Source organism: Suricata suricatta, chromosome 1, assembly GCF_006229205.1.
Source record: "Suricata suricatta isolate VVHF042 chromosome 1, meerkat_22Aug2017_6uvM2_HiC, whole genome shotgun sequence".
In the NCBI taxonomy this organism is placed as follows: Eukaryota; Metazoa; Chordata; class Mammalia; order Carnivora; family Herpestidae; genus Suricata; species Suricata suricatta.
The window spans coordinates 25,174,166-25,201,224 of NC_043700.1; the positions used below are offsets into that span (position 1 = coordinate 25,174,166).

Here is a 27,059-nt window from a genome sequence, read left to right on the forward strand (position 1 = left end):
CAATTGTCTCTGACTGGACAAGTTAAATAAGACATGTGAATGTCTACATTTTTTTCGGGCCTTCTTTAGTTAAGTATTTTGTTATTTGTAGCTGGATGTGTTCCTCACTGATAAAGGCCCTACGTGATCTAGATCTTGCCTGTCTTCCCACCTCATTTTGTCATTACTGCCTCTAGTCACATTAGCTAGCATACAAATCGTGGCTGACAAACTACTGCTCGGATCCAAAGTCCTTAGTGCTAAAGGCTCCACGTGATCTGGTTTTATTGATTGCCCCTAGTGTACCTCCGCTCTCTCCATCCCAAGATCAACAAAAACCTTTCACATACCCAAAAGTTCTTGACTAATATCTGCAAGAAATTAATGGAGGAAAAAACACAAAATGTAAGGATTTAGGAGATGTGGATTTGAAGAGAGATATATACATGGATTAAAAGACTCAGTATTGTAAATGTGTCAACATTATAGAATTCATTCCCATCAATGAGCTTAAAACCTTTTTTTCCGAACACATTTTTCCATGGATCTTAAAGATACTCATACTGAACATCAAAATGCAATAATACCCGAGAAAATCTTTTAAGAGGAACAAGGTGTATTGATTAGTACTTAGACAGTTTTTGGAGTTAAACTATTCAGCAGACAAACTGATCAACCAAAGAGAAAAGATACAAAAAAAATAAAATTAGATTTCTGACTCCCACCATATGGACGGGTAGATTAAAGATCTAAATATGGAAAGAAGAATTATAAAAGAAGTCTGGAAGAAAATGTATGAACAGTGTAGGAATAGGAAGGATTTATTACAGACTAGAAAGCACAAACAGTGTGAGGAAAGATTGATATATCTTATTATGTTAAGGTTTAAAACTTCTCTGAAAACAAACTCTGTGTAAATGGGGCATAAGGACAAGCCATGAACAAAAGTATGTATTTTTAATGCATGTAAACAATACACGATTAGTGTTCAGAATGAAGATCTCCTACAAAATAATAAGAAAAAGACAAAAAATTTGAACTAGACAATGAACCAAAAGCTGACAGATGAAACTTGGATGGTTAGTACATATACAAACAGACATTTGTATCAACTTGCATGGGTTCAGCTCCAAATATTCCAAATTTCAACTAACTTAAAGCCTAGGGACGTTTATTTCCTGCTTGGCAAGTCTAGAGGTAGGAAGTTCAAGAATTAGTTGAGTACTCTGTGCGCACAGTGGTGGGGTATGTATGCTAGGATTGTCATAATTCTCTTGACTTTCCAATCATGGGATCAGCAACTCCAAATGTCACAACCTTATGGAAAATTTTCTAGAAATAGAGAGGAAGGGCGAGAAAGCAGTCCTCTTCTCTACATACATTTTATTAGAAGGAAGAAAAGTCTTTCCAGAAGCTTCTAGGTTTTCCATTCTGTCTTATTGTCAGTCACTACCAAAGAGGAATGAATTTACCTCTCTGGCCTAAAGTAATGAGGATTACTCCTTAGACTGGGGAGTAGCCTTAGCATATTGCATTCTGACCAATTCCTGAGCAGTAATTGAGTTTCTATGGCCTAGTACAGGATACGGGATAATTGCCACAGCTATCCGCCTCCCTAATAGAGATTGAAGACCTGTGATATTGATAATATAATATGAATGTATATAACCTAATAATGTGGAATGTGTAACATAACATATAGTAATATGAAATATAAATATCATATAAAAATGTATAAGCTATATGTTTAAAAACATATGAAAAGTATAAAAATATGCACAAGTATAACAAACATTGAATTTGTGTAATGGTATCTTTGGGGAAGAAAGAAGACTAGGATTAAGAGAGATTTCAACTGTATTCATATACTTAATTTTCTAAAAGAGAGCAAATATATGAACCCCCAAAATGTAAATTATGCAATGCATTTTTTATTTTTGCCTCTTTGCTTATCAAGCTTATGTATTTATGTTCATATACATAAGATGGAAGAAATAGGTATGTTTTGGTTAAAAATGAAAATTGATAGAGTAAATTAGAGGCCAGTTTGGCAACATACAAAATTTTAAATGTGTTTCCTTTGATCTCGTCCTTATACTTTGAGAAATGTATCTTATAAAACTGGACAGATGTATGAAAATATGTATACAATGGTATTTTTAACTTTTTTAATATGATGGCAAAATTTCCTTTTTATATTGGTGACACCACCCAACTAAATACATATGACATATCTGTGTAATAGAATGCTAAGTAATTCATGAGAAAATGGTGTATACATTTGAAATTTTTACCTAAAAAATTTGAAAAGCGAAAAGCCAGAACAAAGATGTTTAAATACACATACATGCAAAGAATGAAATCTAGAAGCTTAATCCTCAAAATATTCATGGTGATCTGGATGATGGCTTTAGAGGTGACTCTCCTTTCTGCAAACTTGGTGTTTTTTTTGAATATTTAAAAATATTTCTGACATTTTTGTAGCTGGAAAAGCCTTTAAGAATTTTTATTTTGTAAGTTAAAAATATAAAATTAAAAGCTACTCACTTTTTGATTTAATTATGATGAAGTAAGTGAACATGTATATTCATATAGTCAACAGACATTTTATTGAAGCCATTCAGGCACTGTTTTAGACAGTTCATAAGATAATTCATAACTCAAGAATACCTCATTTTATGGAACATCTTGAGTGGCGAGATACATAAAACGCAAATAGATAAATGAACAAGGTACTTTTAGGTAGTGATTAAACTCAGAAAGAAAGTATAACTGAGTGATACTGGAATCACTGATGGAAAAGTGTGTGTCATGCATGGATGACTTTAAATTGGGTGGTCGGTGAGTCCTCTGAGTTGCTTATTAACTTTAGGCTGATAATCGAATGGCATAAAGAGCTAGGCATGCAGAGATCTGGGTCCAAGTTCTCAGGCGAGCACAGTGCAAAGTTGCCTAGGCTGAAAGGAGTTTGTCATATTTAGGGAACAGAGTGAAAGACAGAGAGAGGAAACTCAGACACATGGGAGAGCTTACAGGGGGCCAGCTCCCAGAAAGCCTTGTAGGTCCTAAGAATTTTGTATTATATTATATGTGTTATGGGAATGCATTGCAGGATTTTAAGCAGGGAAGTAACCTGATCTGATATATGCCTTGAAAAGATCACTGTGCCTACTGTGTTAAGGATGAATTGTTGGGCAGCAGATTTAACAACAGAGCCCAGTTAGAAGGTTATATGATGTTAGAAGGTGTGCTGAAGTCTTGGCAAGAGATTATAGAACTAGAAACCGAGGTGGTAGCACTGGGGAGTGAGCAGATAGAATTGAGACGTGTATTTAGAAGCACAGTTCATAAATAATCAGCACTGAGGGAAAGAATCTCTTAACAAAATGAGGATAATGGTATCTCCCACAGGGTGTTATCACAAGGAGCTAATACATGTCGAGTATTTGGCATACGTTTAGACACATATAAGAGCTTACAAAATGTTACTTACTTACCATTATTGTTAGTTTTATTATTGTCAAGAATAGGGCATGGTCTTTGAGGAAAGAGTTTTTCTGTAGAAGTTAAATTATACCTCGAGTGTAACTCAGATTCGATGTCTGTTACAGCACGTACTGGGTAAAGATCAGAGAATTATAGTCTTAATTTTTAGTGACCTTTGCTGGATCAGAGAGAGAAGGTTTATTGGTTTCCTTCTGGACTTCATAACACTGCGCCATAAATATATGTATAAGTAGCAACTATGTGTAAATTGCAACATTATTTCTTTAAAAAGTTGTGATTTAGCTATTTTTTAAACATGTGCTAGTTCGATGAAATGAGACACTGAAAATCTTATCTGTAAGTATGTGACTGTAATGCTTTTGCTTAGGGACTATTTTCCTACAAGTTAATTAGTGATAAGTTACTTTAAATTCTATGTAGTTCTTTGACTGTGATCCTAATTACTACTTTTATTTTGGTTCTTTAGACCCAAATAAGCAATTCAATTATAGGGATAATTATGACTACAAACTTTGTGAAACAAAGGCCTTATATAACCATCAGAGATAATGAATTCTCTTTATGGGTAAAAATAATGTATAAGCATTTAACATTGTAGAATGTTGAATGAGCAATTATGATTTGTACTCAATAGAACAGGTAGAATATATGTTCCATTAAGTAAACTTTGTTTTAAGTAAATGTTTCTGAATTATTAAGTATTAAGTTTCTAAGTCGTTTAAATAGGAGACTGTCTTGTGTTGTGGATAACAAAACCTCTGATTTAATACATTTCATAAATTCAAACCCAAATCAAAAGATCTAACTTCAGGGGTACCTGGGTAGCTCAGTTGGCTGAGCGGCCAACTCTTGATTTCAGCTTTGGTCATGATCCCAGGGTCGTGGGATCAAGTCCCATCTTGGGCTCTGGCTGAGCATGGAGCCTGCTTAAGATTATCTCTCTGTCCCTCTGCCCCCCCCTCCCCTGCTTGCGCATACGCTCTCGCTCTCTCTCTCTCAAAAGAAAAAGATAACTTTTTTATTGTCTTTACAGATTTTGACTATTCACCAATACCTTTAAAAAATTTTTTTAACATTTATTTATTTTGAGAGAGAGAGACAGAATATGAGCAGGGGAGGGGCAGAGAGAGAGAGAGAGAGAGAGAGAGAGGGAGACCCAGAATCTGAAGCAGGCTCCAGGCTGAGCTGTCAGCACAGAGCCAGATGTGGGGCTCGAACCTGTGAGTGAGATCATGACCTGAGCCGAAGTTGAACGCTTAACTGACTGAGCCACCCAGGCCTGCACCTTTACCTGCTTTTATAAACATATATGTGTTATACACTTACATATATTTTATACTAAGTTGCATTTTTATATGATAATTAAGAAAACAGATAAAGAGAAGAAAAGAAAACTTTGTAATCCCACTACTTAGTGATTTAGTCCTTTTTTCTATCTGTATTTTAAATATATGTATGTATATTTTTTCTTCTATATTTTGTTTTTTATATATTGTAATCTAAAAGACTAATCTAAAAATCCCACGTTGTTGAATTTTCTGTAATATCCTGTTTTTTTTCTTGCATGTATGGTTTATACTTTTTTGATGATTTTAACTTCAGTAAAATACACATATTTAGGGGTGTTTGAACAGTTGGTTGAACGTCCAACTTCTGCTCAGGTCATGATCTGTGTTCCTGTGTTCAGGCCCTGCATCAGGCTCTGTGCTGACAGCTTGCTCAGAGCCTAGAGCCTATATTGGATTCTGTGTCTCCTTCTTTCTCTGCCCCTCCCCCGTTCATGCTTTGTCTCTCTCTGTCTCTCAATAATAAATAAATGTAAAAAAAATTAAAATAACAAATTAAAAAAATATTAATTCTATTTTTAAACAAAATGTACCATTTTAGTCTTTTTTTAGTGTATAATTCAGTGCCATTAAGTATAGTCACAGTGTTCTATAGCAACCTTTTAGTAGAGGATGATGTTATATGAAAAACCATCATTTATTTAACAAACATTTTATTGTTGGACATGTGAGCTGTTTCCTTGATTGTCCATAAATAATGCTTTGATAAACATCTTGATGCAGAATCCTTGTTCAGATAATGCTATATTTTTTTTCTAAAATGTTCCAGGCAGCTCTTTCTGCCTATGGGTCCTGTCCCTGTGCTTTAATAAAACCATCTTTGTTGAAAAAAAAAAAAACAAAATAAATAAATGAAATATGGTACCAGTTTGTACTCACATTATCAGTTTGTGAGCACAATTTAATTTCTGCACCCTCGTTCTGATACCAAGCAATTTTTGTTTTTCATATTTTAGATCTAAAAGTGTTAGTAAAAAATAAACACACATTTTGCTATGTTGCTTCAAAGCTATAATAGATACTTTAAAAAAATTTTTAATTAAAAATATTTTTTTAATGTTTCATTTATTTTTGAGAGAGAGAGACAGAGAGTGAGTGGGGGAGGGGCAGAGAGAGAGAGAGAGACAGAGAGACAGAGAGACAGAGAGACAGAGAGACAGAATCTGAAACAGGCTCCGGGCTCTGAGTTGTCAGCACAGAGCCCGATACGGGGCTTGAACTCATGAACCATGAGATCATGACTTGAGCCACCCACTCAGGTGCCCCTGGATACTTTTTAAAATGCCAGTTGATAAGTTTAAAAATATCTATCTTAACCTATTTGTTAGTGAAGAAAGGAAATTCAGTCTCAAGTATTATTAATGCATTGATTAGGGAAATGTGAGTTTGCCATGGAGGCGTTATTCAAATCCATAGAGGGAAAACGATGCAATCTTCATGAGTGTGGAAAGTGGGTGTGGCCCGGGGGCAGAGTGAGGTTGTGCTAGTAAGTAAGTAGTTGGATGGGAAGCACATTGAAGTTAGAGAAATAAACAGAACCTAACGTCTATACAGTTGAAGAGTTATTAAAAATCAAACAGCAAGATGGTGATAGTTACATCAGCATGTATCCTATACTTTGGGTATTACAAAGTTAGTAGTACAAAATCGACCTCTTTTTATGCAAAAATTTCAGCTTAATTTGAAGAGTATCTTCTCCAGAAACTACTTTGAAGACTTTTTCTTAGAGCCTGCTCTCCTGATTAAATGAATTTCTGTAGGTAGTGTGGAGAACATTATCTTGAAATAAGCCTTTTTTTTTCAATTTTCCTCATAGTTTTCATTTAGTTTATTTATGCATAAAATGGAGAAAGATATGACGGTTTTGTTCTTTTAGTTTTATTTATGATGCCATTTTCTAACTACATTATACAGTAAGTAATAGCATGGAGGTAGTGATACTTAGATAGTATGACCAAATGAAATTTAAAGTAGCAAAGAAAGAATCATTAATAAAGTGGATTAGCTTATAAAGATAAAAAATACTATGCTTATGGCTTTCTTTCTTTTTAATCTATTGCAATGTAACTTATAATTTCATCACTGTACTAAAATTTAAAATTGTCAGCGGCCTTTTTCCCTTTCTAAATCCTCATCATGCTGGACTTTCATAATGTTGTTGCCCTTTGACTTTTATAATGTGCGTTCTTCATAATCTTTACCTTTCTCAGCGTGTGCCTGGTCCTTACACTGCTTCAGATCCACTCAGGCTCTGTCCCCCACTTTTTCTGTCTGAAAATCATGATACTTCTTACCCGTTTCCTGGTTCTGCATTTCCAAATGCCTGTGTTCCGGCTTCTTAGTCAGATTGTTTCCTTAGAGTTACTACATCCAAGCTTGAAATGTTTTAGTTTGGCCATAAGTCCCAAGAGTAGAGTGTTTTGGCATTGTCTTTAATTCTTCCTTTTCTGAGTACTTACAACCTAACTATGAGCGCATATTTCCGGTACCCCTATGTTCTTCTCTATAAGGTTGTAATTTGTCTTAGATTTAGTTGTCAGCAGTATTTAAATAACCTTCATTTCTTAAAATATAGGCATGGATTTTATAGATAGAATTTTTCCTGTGAAGCATGAGAGGAAAAGGAATGCCTCGGAGAGAAGTCTTACTCTATTTTGTATTTTCTCGCCCAGTTACCCAGCACAGAAAAGATGTTGAAGAAATGTCTTTCGAATGAACTGCCCAAAGACTTGAGGAAGAACTTTTAGTTCTGAGTCTGTAAGAGGAGGGAATCCATTTGAATGGTAGCCATTTTTTAACCCTTTTTTGCTACAGTACTTCAGGTGTTCATATTTGTTAATATTATTAAAGAAATTCTAGTGTTTTGGTGTTCTTTGTTTTGTTTTTCACCAAATTGCTTCAATATATATTCTCCTTTTTAGGTTTTGGAAGGAAGGATGTCGTAGAACACTTACTACAGATGGGTGCTAATGTCCATGCCCGTGATGATGGTGGTCTCATCCCGCTTCATAATGCCTGTTCTTTTGGCCATGCCGAGGTCGTGAGTCTGTTACTATGTCAAGGGGCCGATCCAAATGCCAGGGATAACTGGAACTATACCCCTCTGCACGAAGCTGCTATTAAAGGGAAAATCGACGTATGTATTGGTAAGTATTATTCGATGGTATCTAAGTTGTAAGATGCATCTAACTGGTTGATGAATCTAACATTTTTTCTCATATTTTTTATTGTGTTGCAAATAGTGTTCTCTCAGAATAAAGAAGGCCTTATTACTTCTTATTCCTAGAAGCCTTTTTTTTTTTTCCCATCAAAAGGGAAGTAGATGGCAATATAAAGTTGGTCAAGAACAGGATTCACAACATTAACTTTCCAAATGCAAGTCAAATGCCAACTGCTGTGGAACTAAATTTTGATGGATTGCTATTATCAAATTTAGTTAATTTATAGTCTCTTTAAAAGACTGCAAATTTTCCATTCTAGCATCAAATGCAAACCGTTGTAAAATACAAGTTCTTACCAAATTGGATGACATACTGGGATGCTTTAGGCTGATTCAAGGAAAGTCAGCTAGTGCTAAGGCAAAACCTTTTTTCCTCATGTTGCTAAAATTGAACACCAGTTATTAGCACTGGAAAGCTTTGAGTGAGTGGTTCGAATACTGTAGTACAAAGCTTAATATTTTCAACATGTGCCATAGTCTAGAAAAAAGCAATTTCAAGTAAAATTAAACTTTTCAACCATTTAATATATCTATATGTATATAGATATATACTTTAGAGTTTACTTTATTGTATAAAACCTTTCATTTTGAAATCTAAAACAAGCTTCTAAAAGACAAGCATAGTTTCTTTTGAGTATATCTATTTCTTGACACTCAAGACGGTGGTTGTTTGTTTAACCCATGGCAGATTGGTTTTCATAATTCTTGTCTTCTGGGATGACATCCGTTTCAAGTTTAATCTTTCATGTTTACGTTAATGATAAAACTCAAATATATATTTCATGTTTAAAGATATAGTGGTGATGGTGTTATTACGATTTCCTCCCTCTTCATAGCCATCGATTCCTGCTCCAGTATAGTTTTCAGTCTTCCTCAAATTATTGCAATGCCTGACATACAGCTTCTTTATAACATTGTCTGTCATTATCTTTCCTCCCTTCTACATCTGTGGACATAAGCCTTTGGGTACCCTGGTCCTTTTTGATCTCTGAGATCTTCATTTTCAGTTGATTTCCCCATTTCCTCCTAAGTCTTTCACTAAAACAGCCACGTCCTGGACTAAGTCATTACATAAAACTACCCAAAAAGCTTGAACTTATAAAATATCCTCTCTGACCACCTTTCTTAAGTTACTTGTGGTAAGTTACCATGTGATAATTATTTTTGAATTTGTGATGTATTCTTACCTAATCTAGACTTTCAACTTCCTGCCTTCATCCCTTCTTGCTTTACCTTGTCATATTCATTGGATTTTTCTGTCAGTAGTCACAGAATTTTATATAGTTTTCACCTTCTTGAATTATTATCCTTTCTAGGTTTTGGTATTATATTTTCTTACCTGTGCCTCTCCGAATATCTTACCGCAATTCATATTCTTTCCTCCTCTTCCTAATCCCCCTCCCAAGAGTATATAATGAAAATGCTCCTTTTATCTAGGTTCTGTTGGAATACGAGACTAAATGTAGGACTTGAATTTTCACAGAATGGATCCTGCAGTCCCCCAGGCCCATGTCCTCAGTGTGCTTTGGCACATACTGCTTTCCTTCTGTTTAAGTACTTGTGTCTTAGAAAAGTTGAGGGAAGGGGAAGGGCACCTTCAACACTATAATGAAGCTATAATTGAGGCTGTAGCTGCTATTAAAAGTTATTATGGGAAGTAAGATTGGTTGTAGATCCTTCTGTACATTTAATTAGCTTTCAGGAATCTATTAGGACACCAAATATACCAAAATCTCTGATAGTTACACTGTATATCATACCTTGTGAATTGAGTATAGTTAAGGAACTCTGAAATGTTTCAATTGGGCAGATTTCCACTTTGGGGCGACTAGATGAAAACCTGAGTATTACTGAACGAAAGTAATTTTTGAAAGGTTTTTGCCTAGATGATGAAATGCTAACCTGATTATTTTCAGACTGATCATATCTCCATATGTGAGGTATAATAGTGAATATTTTTGATATTTTTAAAAGTAGAGGCAAGCCACATTGTCCTTGTTTAAGGGGCAGCAGAATGGGCTGCTTCAAAGCATGTGTTCGGGACATATATCCTGATGTGACCACTGATCAGCTGCTCTTTGAGACCAGGGGCCATTTAAGTGCCATGTATATATGTGAAATGGGAATGCTTGGGTTCTTGGGGGAATTAGCTGATAACACATTTAAAGTACTCAGAGTACCTGATACAGTGAAATTAAATATTGATTGCTGGTTTTTTTCATTGAAATATAACTAATGTAATTTCAGGTGTATAACATAGTGATTAGACAAGTGTATGCTTCATGCTGTGCTCTCTGCAAGTATGGCTGTCGTCTGTCACCTCACAGTGCTGTTACAGTGACATTGGCTGTATTCCCTGCCACTGTACCTTTTCTCCCTATGACTTACTCCTTCATAACCGGAAGCCTGTACCTCCCACTCGCCTTCACCCCCTTTCCCCATCCTCTAACCCCTCCCCTTCGGCAACCACCAGTCTGTTTATTTGTTTGCTTTTTTTTTTTGAGATTGCTCAAATAAGTGAATGCATATATGGTATTTTTCTTTCTCTGTTTGATTATTTCACTTCACATAATAACTCTGTAGGTTAAAAAAATATATCCTCTGGGTCTATCCATGTTGTTAATGGCAAGATCTCATCCATTTTTATGGCTGAGTGATAGTCCGTTGTACGTGTATATACACCACATCTTTATCCTTTCATCTGTCAGTGCACACTTGGGCTGTTTTCATCTCTTGGCTATTGTAAATAATTCTGCTCTAAACATAGGGGTGCATGTATCTTTTTGAAGTAGTGCTTTCATTTTCTTTGGGCAAATACCCAGTATTAGAATTACAGGATTGTGTGATATTTCTATTTTTAATTTTTCAAGGAACTTCCATACTGATTTCCACAGTGGCTGCACCAGTTTGCATTCCACCAATTTCAAGAGGGTCCCTTTTTTCCCACATCCTTGCCAACACTTGCTATGTCCTATCTTTTTTATTCTAGCCATTCTGACAGGTATAGTAGCTATTATTAATTGCTATTATTATTGCTAAGACCTCAGTCTGAATTGTGACTACCATGTAATGTATACTTCCTGGTTTCTTTTGTTTGCCCTTTATTGACTTTTTTTAAAGGCCAATTTAAAATCTATCCCAACACAACAGACAAAAACAGATGGAAATCTAAAAGTAAACTAGTGGTTGCCAGAAGGGAGGTCAGCGGGGGTACGGGCGAAATAGGTGAAGGGGATTAAGAATACAAACTTCAAGTTTAAAAAGCAAAAAGTCTATCCCATGTGTTTCTTATATGCTATTTAGCTACCATCAAAAAGAACAAAATACAGTCTGAGATGTTTTAAAAAATCAACTTTAAATGCTTGTATAATACGACCAACTACTTAAGACAGAAGTCATAATTCATTATAGTAACGTCAATGATATAATTTTTATATTATATCTAACAAACCTAATTTACTTTAGAAATCAATACTTCTTCTATCTTTGAACTTATTCATTTCTCTCTACTTCTCTCTACTCTCAGATATAAAGTCTCCAAAAAATAAAATAAAAGACATCTTCTTTTCTGAATATATGTTATGTGATTTTTTGGAGACTATCCCAGTATTAGTACTTTGAAATTTATTTTAAAATCGAGATTTAAAAGAAGATTGTAGACATATCTTCTGCAGAGTTAACTGATATAAAGTCTGCCAGAATAATGAACATTTGCCTTTTGTTTGTTTATTTTGGCTAACTAGTATCCAGCTGCTTTTCTGATTTTGGAGATTTAAAACCATATGAGTGATCATTATGGAGAGGGATATGCAGGGATGATCTGTTTTGATCAGACACACCCCCTCCCCTTCTATATTATAGAATTTGAGTTCAAAGACTTAGAGATATTTAGATTTTTTTTAACATTTATTTATTTTTGAGAGACAAAGAGCATGAGTGAGGGAGGGGCAGAGAGAGAAGGAGACACAGAATCTGAAGCAGGCTCCAGTCTCCAAGCTGTCAGCACAGAGCCTGATTTGGGGGTCGAACTCACGGACTGCAAGACCATGACCTGGGCTGAAGTCTGGTGCTCAACCAACTGAGCCACCCAGGTGCCCCAAAAGACTTAGAGATATTAAGGAATCATTCGCAGCAGCAGTTTTTTGCCTGTGGTATTAATAGTTGCTCCGCCCATTTAAGGTAGACAGAATTGGTATTTTGTCATTTCCCAGTGTATATAACATACAGAGATCTCGAGAACGTAGCTAAGTGGAAGTTCTAGAATGGGGCCTTTAAACTAATAAAGAAATTTCTTGAATCCTGATGTAATTCCAGTGCATCCACATTTATACCCCACTCCCATCTCTGCTTATACTCTGTGATTCTCAAAGGAGAGGGGGAGAGAGCACGTTCCCTTTGGAGACTTCATGGTTCCTCAGCAGGCGTGCGACAGCTTGCTCACTTCCACAGCAAACCGTCTCAGTGATAATAGAGGTGTGTGGTTTTGTAACACCTGGGGGAATCTCACTGATTGGAATACCCAGGGTGTAGACCTGAAAACCCAATAAACCAAATGAAAGATTCCCAGAGGGGAAGATTGAACAATCTGAATCCATACCCCTGAATGAAAAAATAAAAATAAAACGATTCCATGAGGGAAATTAAACTGTACTATAGAAGAAACTTCCTGGGACCAAAACAATCTATTTTTTTTTCAAAGCAAAAAATTCAATAGATGAATTAAAGACCACATTAGTAGCATAGAAGATCACATATAAGAAATATCTCCAAATACAGAGCAAAACGTTAGCATAAGGAAGTCCTGAAGAAAAAGATATAGACCTAGGAAGTCAACATTTTTTAAAACCTTACATGTGATAGGAGTTTCAGGAGGGAAAAAGAAAAAAGAAAAAAGTTACTGATAGAAGAGATCAGTAATAATTAAACAAATGATAAGGGTAGAAAAACCCAAGTCTTGAGATTGAAAAAGGCTCACAGAACTCTATGCTGTATTGATGGCAAAAAGACACACTAAGGAAAATATATATCTATATACTGAACTTCTCCAGGCAGAAAGAATAAGTTGCCTACAAAGGGGGAAAAATTAAGCAAAGGACTTTCCATTTACAACATTGAAAACTTGAAGTCAGTGGAATACCTTCTAAAGACTACTGGAAGAAAAAGAAACTGTAATTTAAGAGGAGTTCTTAAGCTTTGTGGGAGTATGAAAGGTTGAATAGAGCAAGTGATGTTACTTTAGAGAAACAGAGCTCCTGTCACTTGCTTTCTTTTTCTCTTTCTGTACTTTGAAATAATTGTTGACTTCATTTGTCTTATATGCAAAGACTAAGAGGATCCTTCATATATATGTATGTGTGTGTATATATATATATATATATATATATATATATATATATATATACACATTTCGAATTCAAACTGCTACTTAAAATCTAACAATTAGCACTTTAAAAATACTTTCAGGCTCCAAAATTTTTTTTTCAGGCTCAATGGTATTATATTATACTGGTTGGAATCCAAGAGATGTGGGTCTTTGAACAAGGTACTTATTCTCTTTTAGTTATTGAAATGACAGTAATAACTGTACTTCATATCATTGGTAAGGGGATTAAGTGAGAGAATGCAAATAAAGCACCTTCATATAATATCTATGTGGTGTATATGCCCAGTGATTGCTCTTATGTTATTATAAAAATAACATGATCAGAAACAACATTCCTATTGTATTACTTAGTATTGATTCAGGTACTTTTATATTTATTGAAAAATGTAAGAAAAGGGGCGCCTGGGTGGCTCAGTCAGTTGAGCATCTGACTTCGGCTCAGATCATGATCTCATGATTCATGGGTTCGAACCCTGCATCAGGCTCTGTGCTGACAGCTCAGAGCCTAGAGCCTGGTTCCAATTCTGTGTGTCCCTCTCTCTCTGCCCCTCCCCTGCTCATGATCTGTCTCTCTCTGTCTTTCAAAAATAAATAACTTAAAATTTTTTTTTAAAGAAAAAGAAAAATTAAGAAAATATAAGCTAAGATGATATTTTTCTAAGAAGTCTTTAACAAATTGGTTTATTAGGAAAGACTAGGCCAACTTTACATAGTAGCATTAAATACCATAATTAAAGTTAGCTATTGGAATGAATTAATAAAAATTCTTATCTATGTTCTCATTTTTTTCTTATCCCAATTTAGAACTTCAATTAATTATTTCGTATGTAATAGGATTTCTGCCTCCCCTTCCCCATTACTTACCATTTGAGGAGTCTTACATAATTGTGTTCTGTCTGTTCTTCTTTTTCTTTGCCATAGAAATGGTGAAGCCTTAGTTTGTGAGCATTCTACTGGATAAAACTTATTCAATATGATATATTAACCTGGATAAGATCCTGGTTCAGAAAAAAGTCAAAGCAGAAATTATTACATTATGCAGTTTATATAATTTTTATATAAATACACACATACATGTGTGTGTGTGAAATTAGGTGGTAAATCACCTAGTTGATGACTTGTTTAAATTATGGGCTGATAAAAATGAACACAGAAGTTTTCAGCAATAGGGAAGACCTTGCTCTTAGAGTAATTGAAGACAATTACGGTCTGCTGAAGGGAGCAACAAAACAGGAATGGTTGGACCTCGTGACTACTCTTGTATCTCTTGTTAGCAAGCACTTTGACTTGGGACAGATTATGGGGCAGATTACTCCCTGTGCCTTAGTTACTTTGCTTGTCAAGTGGAAATAATAGAACTGCTTTATTTATTTTTTACCTTGCTGTTATTTTATAGAGATAATATGAGATGGTAGAATGTCCTGTGGGTTACAGTGTACTTTTAAAATTTACAGCTATAAGCAGGGACATGCTATATGTAGTAGGAGCAAAATAATGGCCCGAAGATGTCCACATCTGATATTCTGGGACCTGGGAATATTTGATTTTACATGCAAACAGGAATTAAAGTTACAGATCAAACTATGATTTGATTGAGAGATATCCTCAGTTATCTTGGTGGGCCCCAAGTATCACAAGGTTCCTTAAAATTGGAAAAGGAGACAGGAAGGAAGTCAGAATGATGCATTGTAAGGATTCAACCAGCTATTACTTGCTTTGAAAGTGGGGAATGGCCATGAGCCAAGGAATGCAGGGGCCTCTAGGAGATAGATAAAGCAGGGAAGTGGGGGCGCCCAGTTTTTCCATTGGTTATACCGTTTGCATTTATACTACAGTACTGAGCACAGGAAACTAGTACGTTGTTTATATCTTTCTGTGCCGATTTATCACATTTGGAAATTCATGTAATTACTACAGCAATCAAAATACAGAACTATTATCACAAAGATCACTTTCATTCTATTTATTTATGGTGTACCCCAACCCCAATCCTTATCTCCTAGGAACCACTAATCTGTTTTCAGTCTGTATGATTTTGTCATTTTGAAAATGCTAGGATCATGTGGTATGTGATTTTTTCTGAAATTGGCTTTTTTCCCCACACTGCACAATGCCTTTCAGTTTTGTTTGTTTGTTTAATTGCTGATTAGTATTTCATGGTGTTGATGTACCATGATTTAGCCCTTCAATTGAGAGATATTTTTGGTTGTTCCCAGTTTCAGACTATTATAAATAAATCTTCTATGAACACTTGTGTACAAGTTTTTACATGGATATGAGTTTTCATTTTTCTGAGATAAAAGCTCTGGAGTGTGATGGCTGGATCTTATGTTAAGTGTATGTTTAGTTTCTAAAGAAGCTGTCTTACTGTTTTCCGGAGTGTTCTATCATGTTCCATTCCTACTACAGTATAGGAGAGATCTAATTTCTCTGCATCTTGCCAGCATTTGGTATTGTCACTTTCTTTTATTTTAGCTGTTCTAATAGGTGTGTAGGGATAGCTTCGGGTGATTTCAATCTGTACTTCCCTAATGGCCAGGGGTGTTAAATGTTCTCATATGCTTATTTACCGTCTGTAATCCTTTGGTGTAAAATGTCTCTTCATGTCTTTTGCACCTTTTCTTTTTCTTTTTTAATTTTTTAAAATGTTTGTTTATTTTTGAGGTAGGGGGAAGGGCAGAGAGAGACACAAATACCGAATCTGAAGCAGGCTCCGGTCTCTGAGCTGTCAGCACAGAGTCGGACACAGGACTCGAATCCACAAACTGTGAGATCATGACCTGAGCCAAAGTCAGATGATTAACCAACTGGGCTACTGAGGCGCCCCTTGCTCCCTTTTTTAAAAATGGAGTAAGATGCTATATTATCTGGGATACATTTACTTGCAAATAACAGAATACCTACCCATTGATCACTTAAACAACAAATATTTATTGTTTTCAAACATTTTGCACTTGTTAGGCATTTAGATTTATACATTGGTGAGTAAAACAGAATTTTAAAATGTTTATAGCATCAAAATAGATGGTGATATACTTGGTCCAAAAAAATAATTATTTGAATAAACTGATTAAGAGTATTTTAAGTAACAAAGTTGGTATGAATACTCAAATGGACTCTTACCTAAAGTGAGAAAATGTTCCATTTTACATTTTTGGAAATCAAACAATTGGGTTTTCCATAATCTTTACAGTTTATCCCAAATGATTTATTGTATTATTTTAATATCATTAATCTGATATTAAATCTTATGGTTGAAACCTTTTGATTAAGTATAGTGATTGACCTCATAGAATTACCTGCTGCTCTTACCGAATTCTGTTCAGGTGACCAGAAATTCTGTAGACAGTGATTTGGATGAATTGAAGCCATCAAGCCTGTATTAAACGAAGAATAATCCACTTTGTGTTGAGTAGATTTGATTGGAGAAGTAGGAAACGGGAAGCAGGATAGGAATTCTGGATTGTGGTTGGTAGTAGGATGAGCTGGCTAGAAGGGTCATTTACAGATTAGAGGGCGTTTGTAAAGCGTCAGATATTTGAAGTTATAATAAATACTCCATGTAAAGTTGTCAGACTGTGTGTTGAGTTTCTGACTCCACCATTCAGGAAAGCCAAGAATGGAGATGTGAAGAACCAAGCCAGCTCTGGGGACTTCAACAGCTCAGGTTTGTGGACCTCCTCCCTAGAACTCTCCAATGATGTTGATGCGTGTTGGCTTCAGATCCCCTCTGGTTTTCTAACTTGAGATAGAAAGAATCTGATGCCCCAGCTGGAATCAGATGTTGACTTTTAGCCAGTCATCTTTGTTATCAGAAGTTTTCTAGTATGGACGTGGCTCTCTGGGCCTCACTATAGCAACAGGGTGCCATTCTTGCAGAGGTGCCAAGGGGTGAGGTGCAGAGATGGGGTGAGTCAGGGAGACGAAGAAGTAAAGATGAGTTTGCTTTTGAATTTGGATTTCTTCAAATATTGAATAATACTTAGAATTTTTGAGGCATCCCATTATTCTTAAAGGATACCTTAATACTGTTTCTGGGTGAAAAACAAAGTATTCTGTATAAACTTACGATTTTTTGTGTGTGTGCATGTGCTGCCGCCCAGTGTATCTCTTCTGTCGCAACATACTCCATTGTCCTGTTGGACTTTGTTTACAAAATACCCGTTAAAAGTTAAAATTATTAAGTATTTCAAGATGGTGACAGCAGAGCATTAAACCGAGCATGGGGCCCTATGCAGCTGCAGCGCTATATGCCCTGGTCAGATCACACCTTCGGCCTGGTTAAAGTGCTCCACCAAGAATTCTCATTACAATCGAATGACATCTTAATCTCTTATCAGGACCCTCCTTGACCTGGGTCAGACCCCCACCTGCATCATGGACTTCATGCCTGTCATTCTCTCCCTTTCTTCGTGTTTCAGCTTCACTGGCCTTTTTTGTCTCTGGAATGAACCAAACATGTGTCTTTATCAGGGTCTCCATACTTGTTCCTTTTGCCTAGAACACTTTCCCACCAGATTTTCACATATGATGTTAAATCCTTGTACTTTTGCTATGATGCTATCATAATGTCTTGCCCTGCCCTGCTTGTCTGGTTTCTGCAACCATGTTTCATTTTACTTAATAGCACTTATTGTCTGAAATTATGTATTTGTTTAATCATATATTCATCTGTTACCTCTGTGTACTCTTCCCTACTCTGTGCCTGAGTAGAAACACAGGAACCTTGTCTGCCTTATTTTGCACTGTTTCCAAGGGTACATCCCTCTGTGTCTACTCAGAGCAAAATGCCTGCTATATGCCCGAACCTCTCTGTGGTTTTATTTTGCATTTCCTTGATGAGTAACATTGAGCATCTTTTCACGTGCCCTTTGGCCATTTGTGTATATTCTTTGGAGAAATGCCTCTTTATGTCCTTTGTCCATTTTTAATTGGATTGTCTCTTGATGATTGAATTGTAAGCATTTTTTTATATATCTAGATACACATTCCATCCCAAAATCATGATTTGCAAATATTTTCTCCCATTCTGTGTTGTCTTTTCACTTTCTTGATAACATAATTTGAAGTGAAACAGTCTTTAATTTTAGTGGTTTGATTAGTAACATTTAAAAAGTCTACTTTTTCTTTTGTTGTTTGTGCTTTGGTGTCATAGCAATGAATCCTTTGCCAAATCCTAGGTTATAAAGGGTTAACCCTGTTTTCTTCTAAACATAGGGAATATTTCTTCTGCATTTTATAGTTTGGGTTCTTTTTATAGTTCTTTGATCCATATGGAGTTAACACTTGTATCCAATGTGAGATAAGAGGTCCAACTTTGTGGGTATCTAGTTTTCCCACTCAATTCATAATATTTCTTTATAATCCTTTTTATTTCTGTTACCTTGGTAGTAACGTACTCCTTTCATGTGTGATTCTGCTTATTCGAGTCTTCTTTTTCTGAGTCCGTTTAGCTAAAAGTTTGGCAGTTTATGTTACTGTACTTTTCAGTAGTTCCTTCCTTTTAGTTTTGTGTAGTGTTCCATTATGGATGTAGTTCAGTTGACGGCCATTTGGGTGCTTTCCAGTCTTTGGCTGTTAGGAAGAATGCTGCTGTGGACACTGGTGTATAGATCTTGGTGTGAACATATTGTTTCATTTCTCATGGGTTGATACCTGGGAGTGGTGTTGCTAGAGGGAATGATATGTCTATGTTGAACTTTATAAAAAGCTGAATTTTTCTGTTGGCTGAATGTATTAGGCATATTTTTATCTTTATTGGTCATTTGTATATATTATTTTGTGCGATTTCAGGTCACAGTTGTTGTGGCTTTTTTTTTTTTCTTTTTGGTATTCTTATTATTGAGTTGTAAGAATTCTTTCTGGGTTGTGAATATGTGTCCTAAGATATGTGATTATCATAAGCCTATTGTGAATGCTTTCTCTTAATCTGTGCCTTACCTTTCATTTTCTTAATGGTGTCTATGGACAAGCAAAAGTTTTTAATTTTGGTGAAGACCAACTTGTCCATTAGAATATAAAAGTATTTGGTGTCTCACCAGCATTGGAATAATAAGGTAATATTTCTATTAGACAATTACTCTCAGGTAAAAATCGTTTATAGGGAAATAGGATTGTAATTTTAATTACATTGCAGAAGTGCAGGAAAGCAGTTTTAGGTTTAAGGCTTTCTGCTTGAAGTGCATTATAACAATTTGTTTAGGACTTATTTTTCAAGCGCAAAATGAAAGAATAAGCTACTCCATAATGAAAATTGAATATATTATATAGGTCAGTTTTAAGGTTTAAGAGTAAAAGTCAGGTGGACCTTCTTTAATTAGAAAATAATTATCTAAAATATGCATGCTTAGTTTTGAGATAACATTGTTTGCCCTACTATTTGGAAACATATTTCTAGAATTTAGGGAAATAGGTTATTTTAATAGCTTGTTGCCTGAAACTTTCCCATAAAGGAAGACTCAATTCCTTATAGTTAACCATTTTTTCACTTGTGCTTTCCCTCTACTTCTCTGAGATCAGAGGACACATAGATATTCTTTGAGCTATTTCTTCATGTTACTGGTTTTGGTATAATTCTCATAGTTTTCCATATTTTTACATCGAGACAGGAAATATGAGCAGGGTTTCGAACACTGATTTTTTAGTCTGGTGTAGTCTAACAAATCTCCAGTTCTTCTTGGCATCTGGAAGTAAATAGCCTTCTGTCCACTGAATATATTTACTTTCTTCTTTTCCTACCCAACAAAATGTGAGTGGGAGCAAATGTATAATTTCTAAGCAGAAGTGTTAAGAACCAAGGTATAGTTTACTATATTTTTTTTCCCTACCTTGGTTGTGTAAGGATCACATTTTAACATAGAGTTCTCTTCAGCCTGACCTGTCAATAAGGAAGCTCCTTTCCTGTCACTTTTCCAAGTTGTGTGAGTAAGAAATGAACTTAGTTTTGCTAATAAGCCTATGAGATTCTGGAGCACTTTGTTACTGCAACATAACTTAGACTAGTCTGACTGAAAACACTCTGTTTATGAGATTGAATTCAAGTAAAGATAAACAATAAAGAGATGATTATGTATGAAGAATGACTTGTTGGGATGCCATAATGGAGAGAAATATCTTGGAGTTGTTCCCCAAGTAAACCAGGGTCATACACACACTTTAAAATCCTTCCTATTTATTAGCATAAACAATTGGTATGTGCACAGTGATGAATTAAATTAAAATGGCTGTAATCAAAGTATATTTACTTTCTAAATGCAGCTTTAAGACCAAGGACCAATCTCTTAAACTGAGTCAGTAAAGGTGTGAACTTGAGTATGGTCCAGATAGGTTAGTGCCTTGTTATGTGCTTCTGTAGTATTCTACTTAGATCATACTTGAATTCTTCTAGCTTGATAGATTGTTATTTCTCCTGTGATAGGAAACTAACAATAATCTTCTTATTCTGGTATTCTTATTGCCCATCACTGGTACTAGCCTGTGTGGTACGTTCTACATACACTGATGTGTGTGGGGTGACAAAGCAGTTCACAGGAAGATAGCATTGTCCTATCTGGCCTTTTTTGCATTGAGCCTGTGTTAATGGGGATAAGGAAGCCAAGTAACTTTCCACTTCTTGATGAGGTGATATTTTGAAGTCCTTTTATTTTAAAGATAGATGAATTTGCAGTATGTCCAATATTCCCATATTCATGTACAGATACAAGACACATTTTATGGTCAGGTATAGATTACATTTAGAGTTCGTGTCATTTGTCAAATCTGCTCGTCTTCATTAGGCTAGGTCTTGAATATTGATTCCAGTCAAGCATTGACTTCTATTATAGTGGACTTTCTGTAAAGAATGGGCAGTTTTTGTTGCTACTTGTGGATTAAACCTTTGAATTGCTGGTGTCAGGAACTGAGAAATTGAGGTAGGGAGGGAGAAGAAAGAGAAAGGTGATGGTGGCAAATGTACCAAAAATTGCTGTGCATGGATGATACATAATAAAGTGTTTTCCTTTGGGGCGGCTCAAAGCACTTAGCCAAATTAATTTTGCTAATATTTATATCTTATGCATGAGGCAGATGATTTATATTACCTACCATTTTATCAGCGAGAAAAGGAGAAAATTGTTAATTTCCAGCAGTCCTTAAAGCTGATACAAAGTTGTTATAATAGTGGTTTTTTGTTTTGTTTTGTTTTGTTTTGTTTTGAGAACTGAAAGTTCTGTCTGCTTAGTGGGATTTAATCCAGAATATATTTTAAGCATAAAAAATTAATTTCATTCTTTAAAGTGTGCCAAATAAATTCTTCTTTATTTTTAGGTTAGCTTTTTCGATTGTATAATTTTTAGCAAATTTAAGTAGTAATCTTTACCAAGCTAACCTTATTAAATAAAAAACACCCAAAAACCAAAATCTAAAGACAATCTATTTACTAAAACTCAAACCAAGTTTTTATTATTGTAATTCACTCCTAAAGTAATATCCCTCTCGTGATGTCCAGGTAATTCTATTTTATTTATCTGCTATCTAGAAAAAGATACTTACTTTCCTTGTATAAACTCTATTTTAAACGGAGCTTTGCCTGATCACTTCCATGGTCACCTGTCCTTTGATAAAGTTAAAAGCCCTAGAACTTGGAACGGCATACATTGGGGGTCAGGGAGGGAAGAGTGGGATTGGCGTTGGACACCTCCCCAGGTACATACTTACCTCCTGTTATTTTAAACATAGTATGTCAAAATTCACAACTTTTTTGGTATTGTCTTAGCAGTATTATTAGAAGAAATAGATGTTCATTAAAGAAAAATTAGAAAATATACCTATAACAACTGTCACATCTTGTTTTCTATCCAGTATGGTAGCTATTAAATCAAATGAGCTAAAATCTTAAAATTTTTATTTTTTAAAATAAAACTTCAGGGCCTCAGTTGCCCTAGCTGAATTTCAAGTGTATATGTGACTACTGGTTATCATGTCAGAGTGTGAAGATTATAGAAATAATCATTATTGTAGGAATTTCTGTTGAATAATATTGTTAGACCTCACTGTACCTGTATATATAATCCTCTTTACAGTAAAAATGGGATCATTCCATGCATACTGTTTCTTATTTTTTCGCTTTGTGTTGTGAACATATTTCATTATCAGTGAATATTTTTAGCTAACCTCGTTTTTAATGGCTGTAAGAATTATATGGAAATAACCATTATTCTTAAATGCGTCACCTATATTATACCATTTGTAATAATTCTGATTTTTCACTGTTGTTTTATAAATAGTACTATAGAGATTATTATTTTCTTTAAATATATGCATAAACCTTAATTATCTTAGCGTAAGTTCCCTGGAAAGCCACAAATTCTTAATAAGAATCAAAGAAATTATAGCTGCTGGAGATCTTTACTAGGGTCCTTGGTTTAATCTGTCACATTACGTATTTATATGTCATTCATAAATGAGCTGGATTAAGGAAAGTCATTTCCCACACCTTCCTTGCTCTTTGCAAAAATTCCTTGAAAATTCAACGAAGCCTTTGAGAATGTGATTCACTTGCTTTTGTTTTATGATTGTCTCTTTTCCCTTTTCCTGCCAGAATACCTCCCTTAGGCTTTTTTTAACATCAGTTTCCCATATAAAAACTGAATTGAGATCTTTTAAACAAGTCTCAATACAGCATTTTCATAAAAAGTAAAAGTTGGCAAAAGTCCACGCTCATATCTTTAAAAAGGAGAAGAGCCAAGGATGATCGTAATTTTTCCCTTCTGAAAAAAATCCCCACTGCCACTGAACATCGTTATCTTGATAACTTGCCCACTTAGGTTCAACTTCTTTCCAGAAAGTTAGAGTATTTATGCATTTACTGAGAAATTTGGGACTACTTCAGTAGGCATTCTGGCTAATGGTGGTAAGTATATATATTTATATATAAAGTTTTATATTTGTTCAATTGCAATTTATTAGAATTTGCAGAGTGAATGTCTTCATTCTCCTAAGTCCTTAAGAAATATATCAAAGATGTTTAAATTAGGAGGAAAAAGGTCAAAAACCAAGAACAACACAAAAGACCTCATACAGTTTTTGAAGTGGTGCAGGGACTTGCTTACTGCTCACGTCTGGTTATTAAAAAAGTTAATTATACATTTGCATTTACTTTTGGATTAACTATGGCGGTCCAGAACAATCTGGGAGATTGTTTCAGGGAGATGTCCGGCTTAAATTTGTGGTTGTATGAAAATGGTAATTAATGCAAATGGTCCATGTAATCAGTCAGTTCTCCCTTCGCATGGTTATCATATTATCTGAAACAGGTCCATATTAAAGCTGTGTCCTCCCTTCGTAGAGTTCCGTGGTGACTGAGATTGGAGAAGCAGGTCCAGATGGGAAATAAAGATTTACAGAGGTCTTTGCACTCCTCATCCTCAGCTGACCCAAACTACATAGAAAATATTAAGTATAGTAAGTGCAGTTCTAGGCTTTAAAAAATGTTATCTACTCTTAGTCCTTAAATTAATTATTGGAATCTGTAATTTTCCTTTTATTATTTTTTAATGTTTATTTATTTATTTTGGGGGGAGGGAGAGAGGAGGAGAGAGGTAGGGAGAGAGAGAATCCCAAGCAGGCTCTGCACTGTCAGCACAGAGCCCGATGAGGGGCTCCGCTCATGAAACGGGAGATTGTGACCTGAGCTGAAATCGAGAGCTGGACGCTTAGCCAACTAGGCCACCCAGGCGCCCCTTAATGTTCTCTTTAAAATGGAATGGATGTTAGACTTTTCTTCGGTAAATAGAATCCAGGATTAAGTATGTAAACTTTACCATGAGTTGCCCCATATTTTTCCCTTAGATAAATGACAATTACAAATAAGACATTAAGAAATGCCACAGTGTGTCCAAATATATACGCTTATTTTATGTCAGACCTGAAAATTTCTAAATTTGCTGTGTGGTACAAGTATTCATGGTTAGAAAGAGAAGACATATATTTATTGTTTTTGCCTTTTTTATTTATTTACTGTGCCTATTTTGGGACACAGTTTTGAGTGTTGATCTTTAGAAGGAATATGCTTGATCATAAGGATTGAGGGAACAAGAACCGGAAATACTCTGTAGGTCTCCTAAAATGGAACTCTAGCAGTCATGGGTGTTATTTCTGAATCTTGGCTTCATGGGTTCCCACAGGGGGATTGTTCGATGGGACAAGAAGGGCGACATTGGTCATGGGAATAGTAAGTAAGATTATTTAGGACAAATGTGTAGATAGATGTGCCTTTCAGAGTTCACCTAAGGGGAAAAAGGCTTGGGTTACAGTTCTGGGGTGATCCTGTTTTCTCCTTGTGTAGAATGATAAGGTAGAAATTAAATGCCTGACTTTAGTGTTAGGTATGACTTTTACTTTTCCACCTATAAACTGTCACCTTGTACAGATAGCAGATTTACTTGCTGTGACCCTCAATTTCTCATTTGTAAAATGAGCATCATATTGCATCAGGTTGTTAGGGGAAGTTAAGTGAGATAGTGAAGCATGCAGAGCCTCAGTAAATGCTCATTTGCTTTCACTCGCTTTTCCCTTGGGTGGCGGCGGTAAGGTGTTCTTATAGGTGGGTTTTGTATAGGCATATGGTAATAACTGTCCATTACCATATGCTGTTTTCTCTGTTACCATTAATGCAAATTAGTTTATAGCCTTTGTTTCATATCCTGTGTAATTTTTTAAACTTGAATTATGATTTAATAAGACATGAAATCAGTTGTTTTTCCTCAACGTGGGGGAAAGGAGCTGAGGTGGGGTGCGAAAATATGATTGAGTACTGTTATTTTCTTTTTAATTTTTTAATGTTTTATTTATTTTTGGGACAGGGAGAGACAGAGCATGAGTGGGGTGGGGCAGAGAGAGAGGGAGACACAGAATTGAAAGCAGGCTCCAGGCTCTGAGCTGTCAGAGCCTGACGCAGGGCTCGAACCCAGGAACTTGATATTATGACCTGAGCCCAAGTTGGAGGCCCAACCGACTGAGCCGCCCACGTGCCCCATTGAGTACTGTTATTAAAAATATTGCTAATGTTGGTTGGCCAGTGTGTGGGCAAAACAGGTGGAGGGAACTAAGAGGTGCAAACTTCCAGTTGTAAAATAGCCACAGGGCTGAAAAGTAGAGCAAAACACTAAAGAAGAAAGGAAAGAGTATTGCTACTGGGATAATTTCTCAAATCCCGTAGAAAAACAAAAGTCAGTTTAAAAAACTGATTTGGTATATTTCCCAAAGAATGAAAATGTCAAAGACTTGTATTCTTGGTCTCTGTCAGATTGAAAGAACAAAGTTCATTGAAGTTCAGTCTGTTGAATTGATTCTCAGAGGTACAGGAAAATAATAGTAGTGATACAATTTCTTTTTTTTAAATTATTTTTAATGTTTATTTATTTGTATTGTGGGGGGCGCGGTGGGGAGAGAGGGGCAGAGGGAGGGAGACACAGAATCCGAAGGAGGCTGTCAGCACAGAACCCAGTGCGGGGCTCACACTCCCGAACCGCGAGATCATGACCTGAGCTGAAGTCGGATGCTTAACCCACTGAACCACCCAGGTGCCCCATAGTAGTGATATAATTTCTTAAAGTTCAAAACAGAATCAGAATGTTATGGTACAGTTTCAATCCTGTGTTCCTTGAGGCAAATGTTTCTAAATGTGTAACTTTAAATCTTGTATCTAGTGGCACTAAAATGAATTTTAATTGGCTGTAATGTTTTATACTAATGAGTTTGCTGGAATACTGAGTCCTTGAGGACTTCAGAGAGGGGAGATGGGGTGACAGTTTAGGGAAGGTTTCAGAAAGGTAGAGAGGGTCTGCCTTTCTCTCCCAGAGGCACATTGGGAAGCACCCTTTGGATGTGGTCATTGTCCCTTAGAACTGTAAAAAAATCTGTAATCCTTTTATAAACTTATGTAGTTATACTAAGGTTATTTGCTTTGTTTCCTTTTAGTGTTTCATTTAGCAGAGTCTAGTCAAGGTTTAGAAAAAGTAATCTCCCCCTAAATAAGAAGCATAAAACAATACTTGACTTGGCACAAATGAAATCAGTGTTCCTAGGGCTGTTACCATTTTGCCTTTATGTCAGTCAGTCCAACAGACAGATATATAGCACTTTCTGTGTGTATGACTCAGTTTTTTGAAAGGCAGATGAAAAGATCCTGATTGAAGGGACAAGGTGTTTATTCCGTCCCTATCATATGCCAAGAACCAAGCAAGCTGGGTTTATATATATTGTCTCACTTAATTATAACAGCAATCCTCTGAGGTGTATAGTGTTTTATGAAAGGAAATTGAGATTGACAGGGGTGAAGTAACTCACATAAGGTCAGACAGTTGTAAAGTACAGAGCAGAATCTAAAATCCAGGTTTGTCTGACTGCTGGGCACTGCTTTCTTTTAGACTTGACTCTGGGGTTTCCAGATAGAAAGAGTATCCTTTGTTATAATCATTCTTATATTTGTCCTAGGGCCTGCGTTGTCTTAAATTGTGGTTTGTGTAAGCAGATAATGCTGATTTCACAGATGTACTGTGGCCTGGCTTACTGCTATTGCAAAAAGGATGTAATTGACCTGGACCTAAACATCTACTATATATACATACAGAGTAATCTGTTTCTA

The 27,059-nt window shown here is 35.7% G+C and overlaps 1 protein-coding gene across 5 annotated transcripts in view; it reads left to right on the forward strand.

The window, feature by feature from the left end:
* TNKS (tankyrase) overlaps window positions 1-27,059 on the forward strand; it is a 204,371-nt gene that overhangs the window by 20,438 nt on the left and 156,874 nt on the right. For all 5 annotated transcript variants that reach the window (XM_029935504.1, XM_029935480.1, XM_029935487.1 and 2 more), the window contains exon 2: window positions 7,754-7,978. In XM_029935504.1, the coding sequence (XP_029791364.1) occupies window positions 7,754-7,978 (225 nt within the window). The remainder of the gene's footprint in view (window positions 1-7,753; window positions 7,979-27,059) is intronic.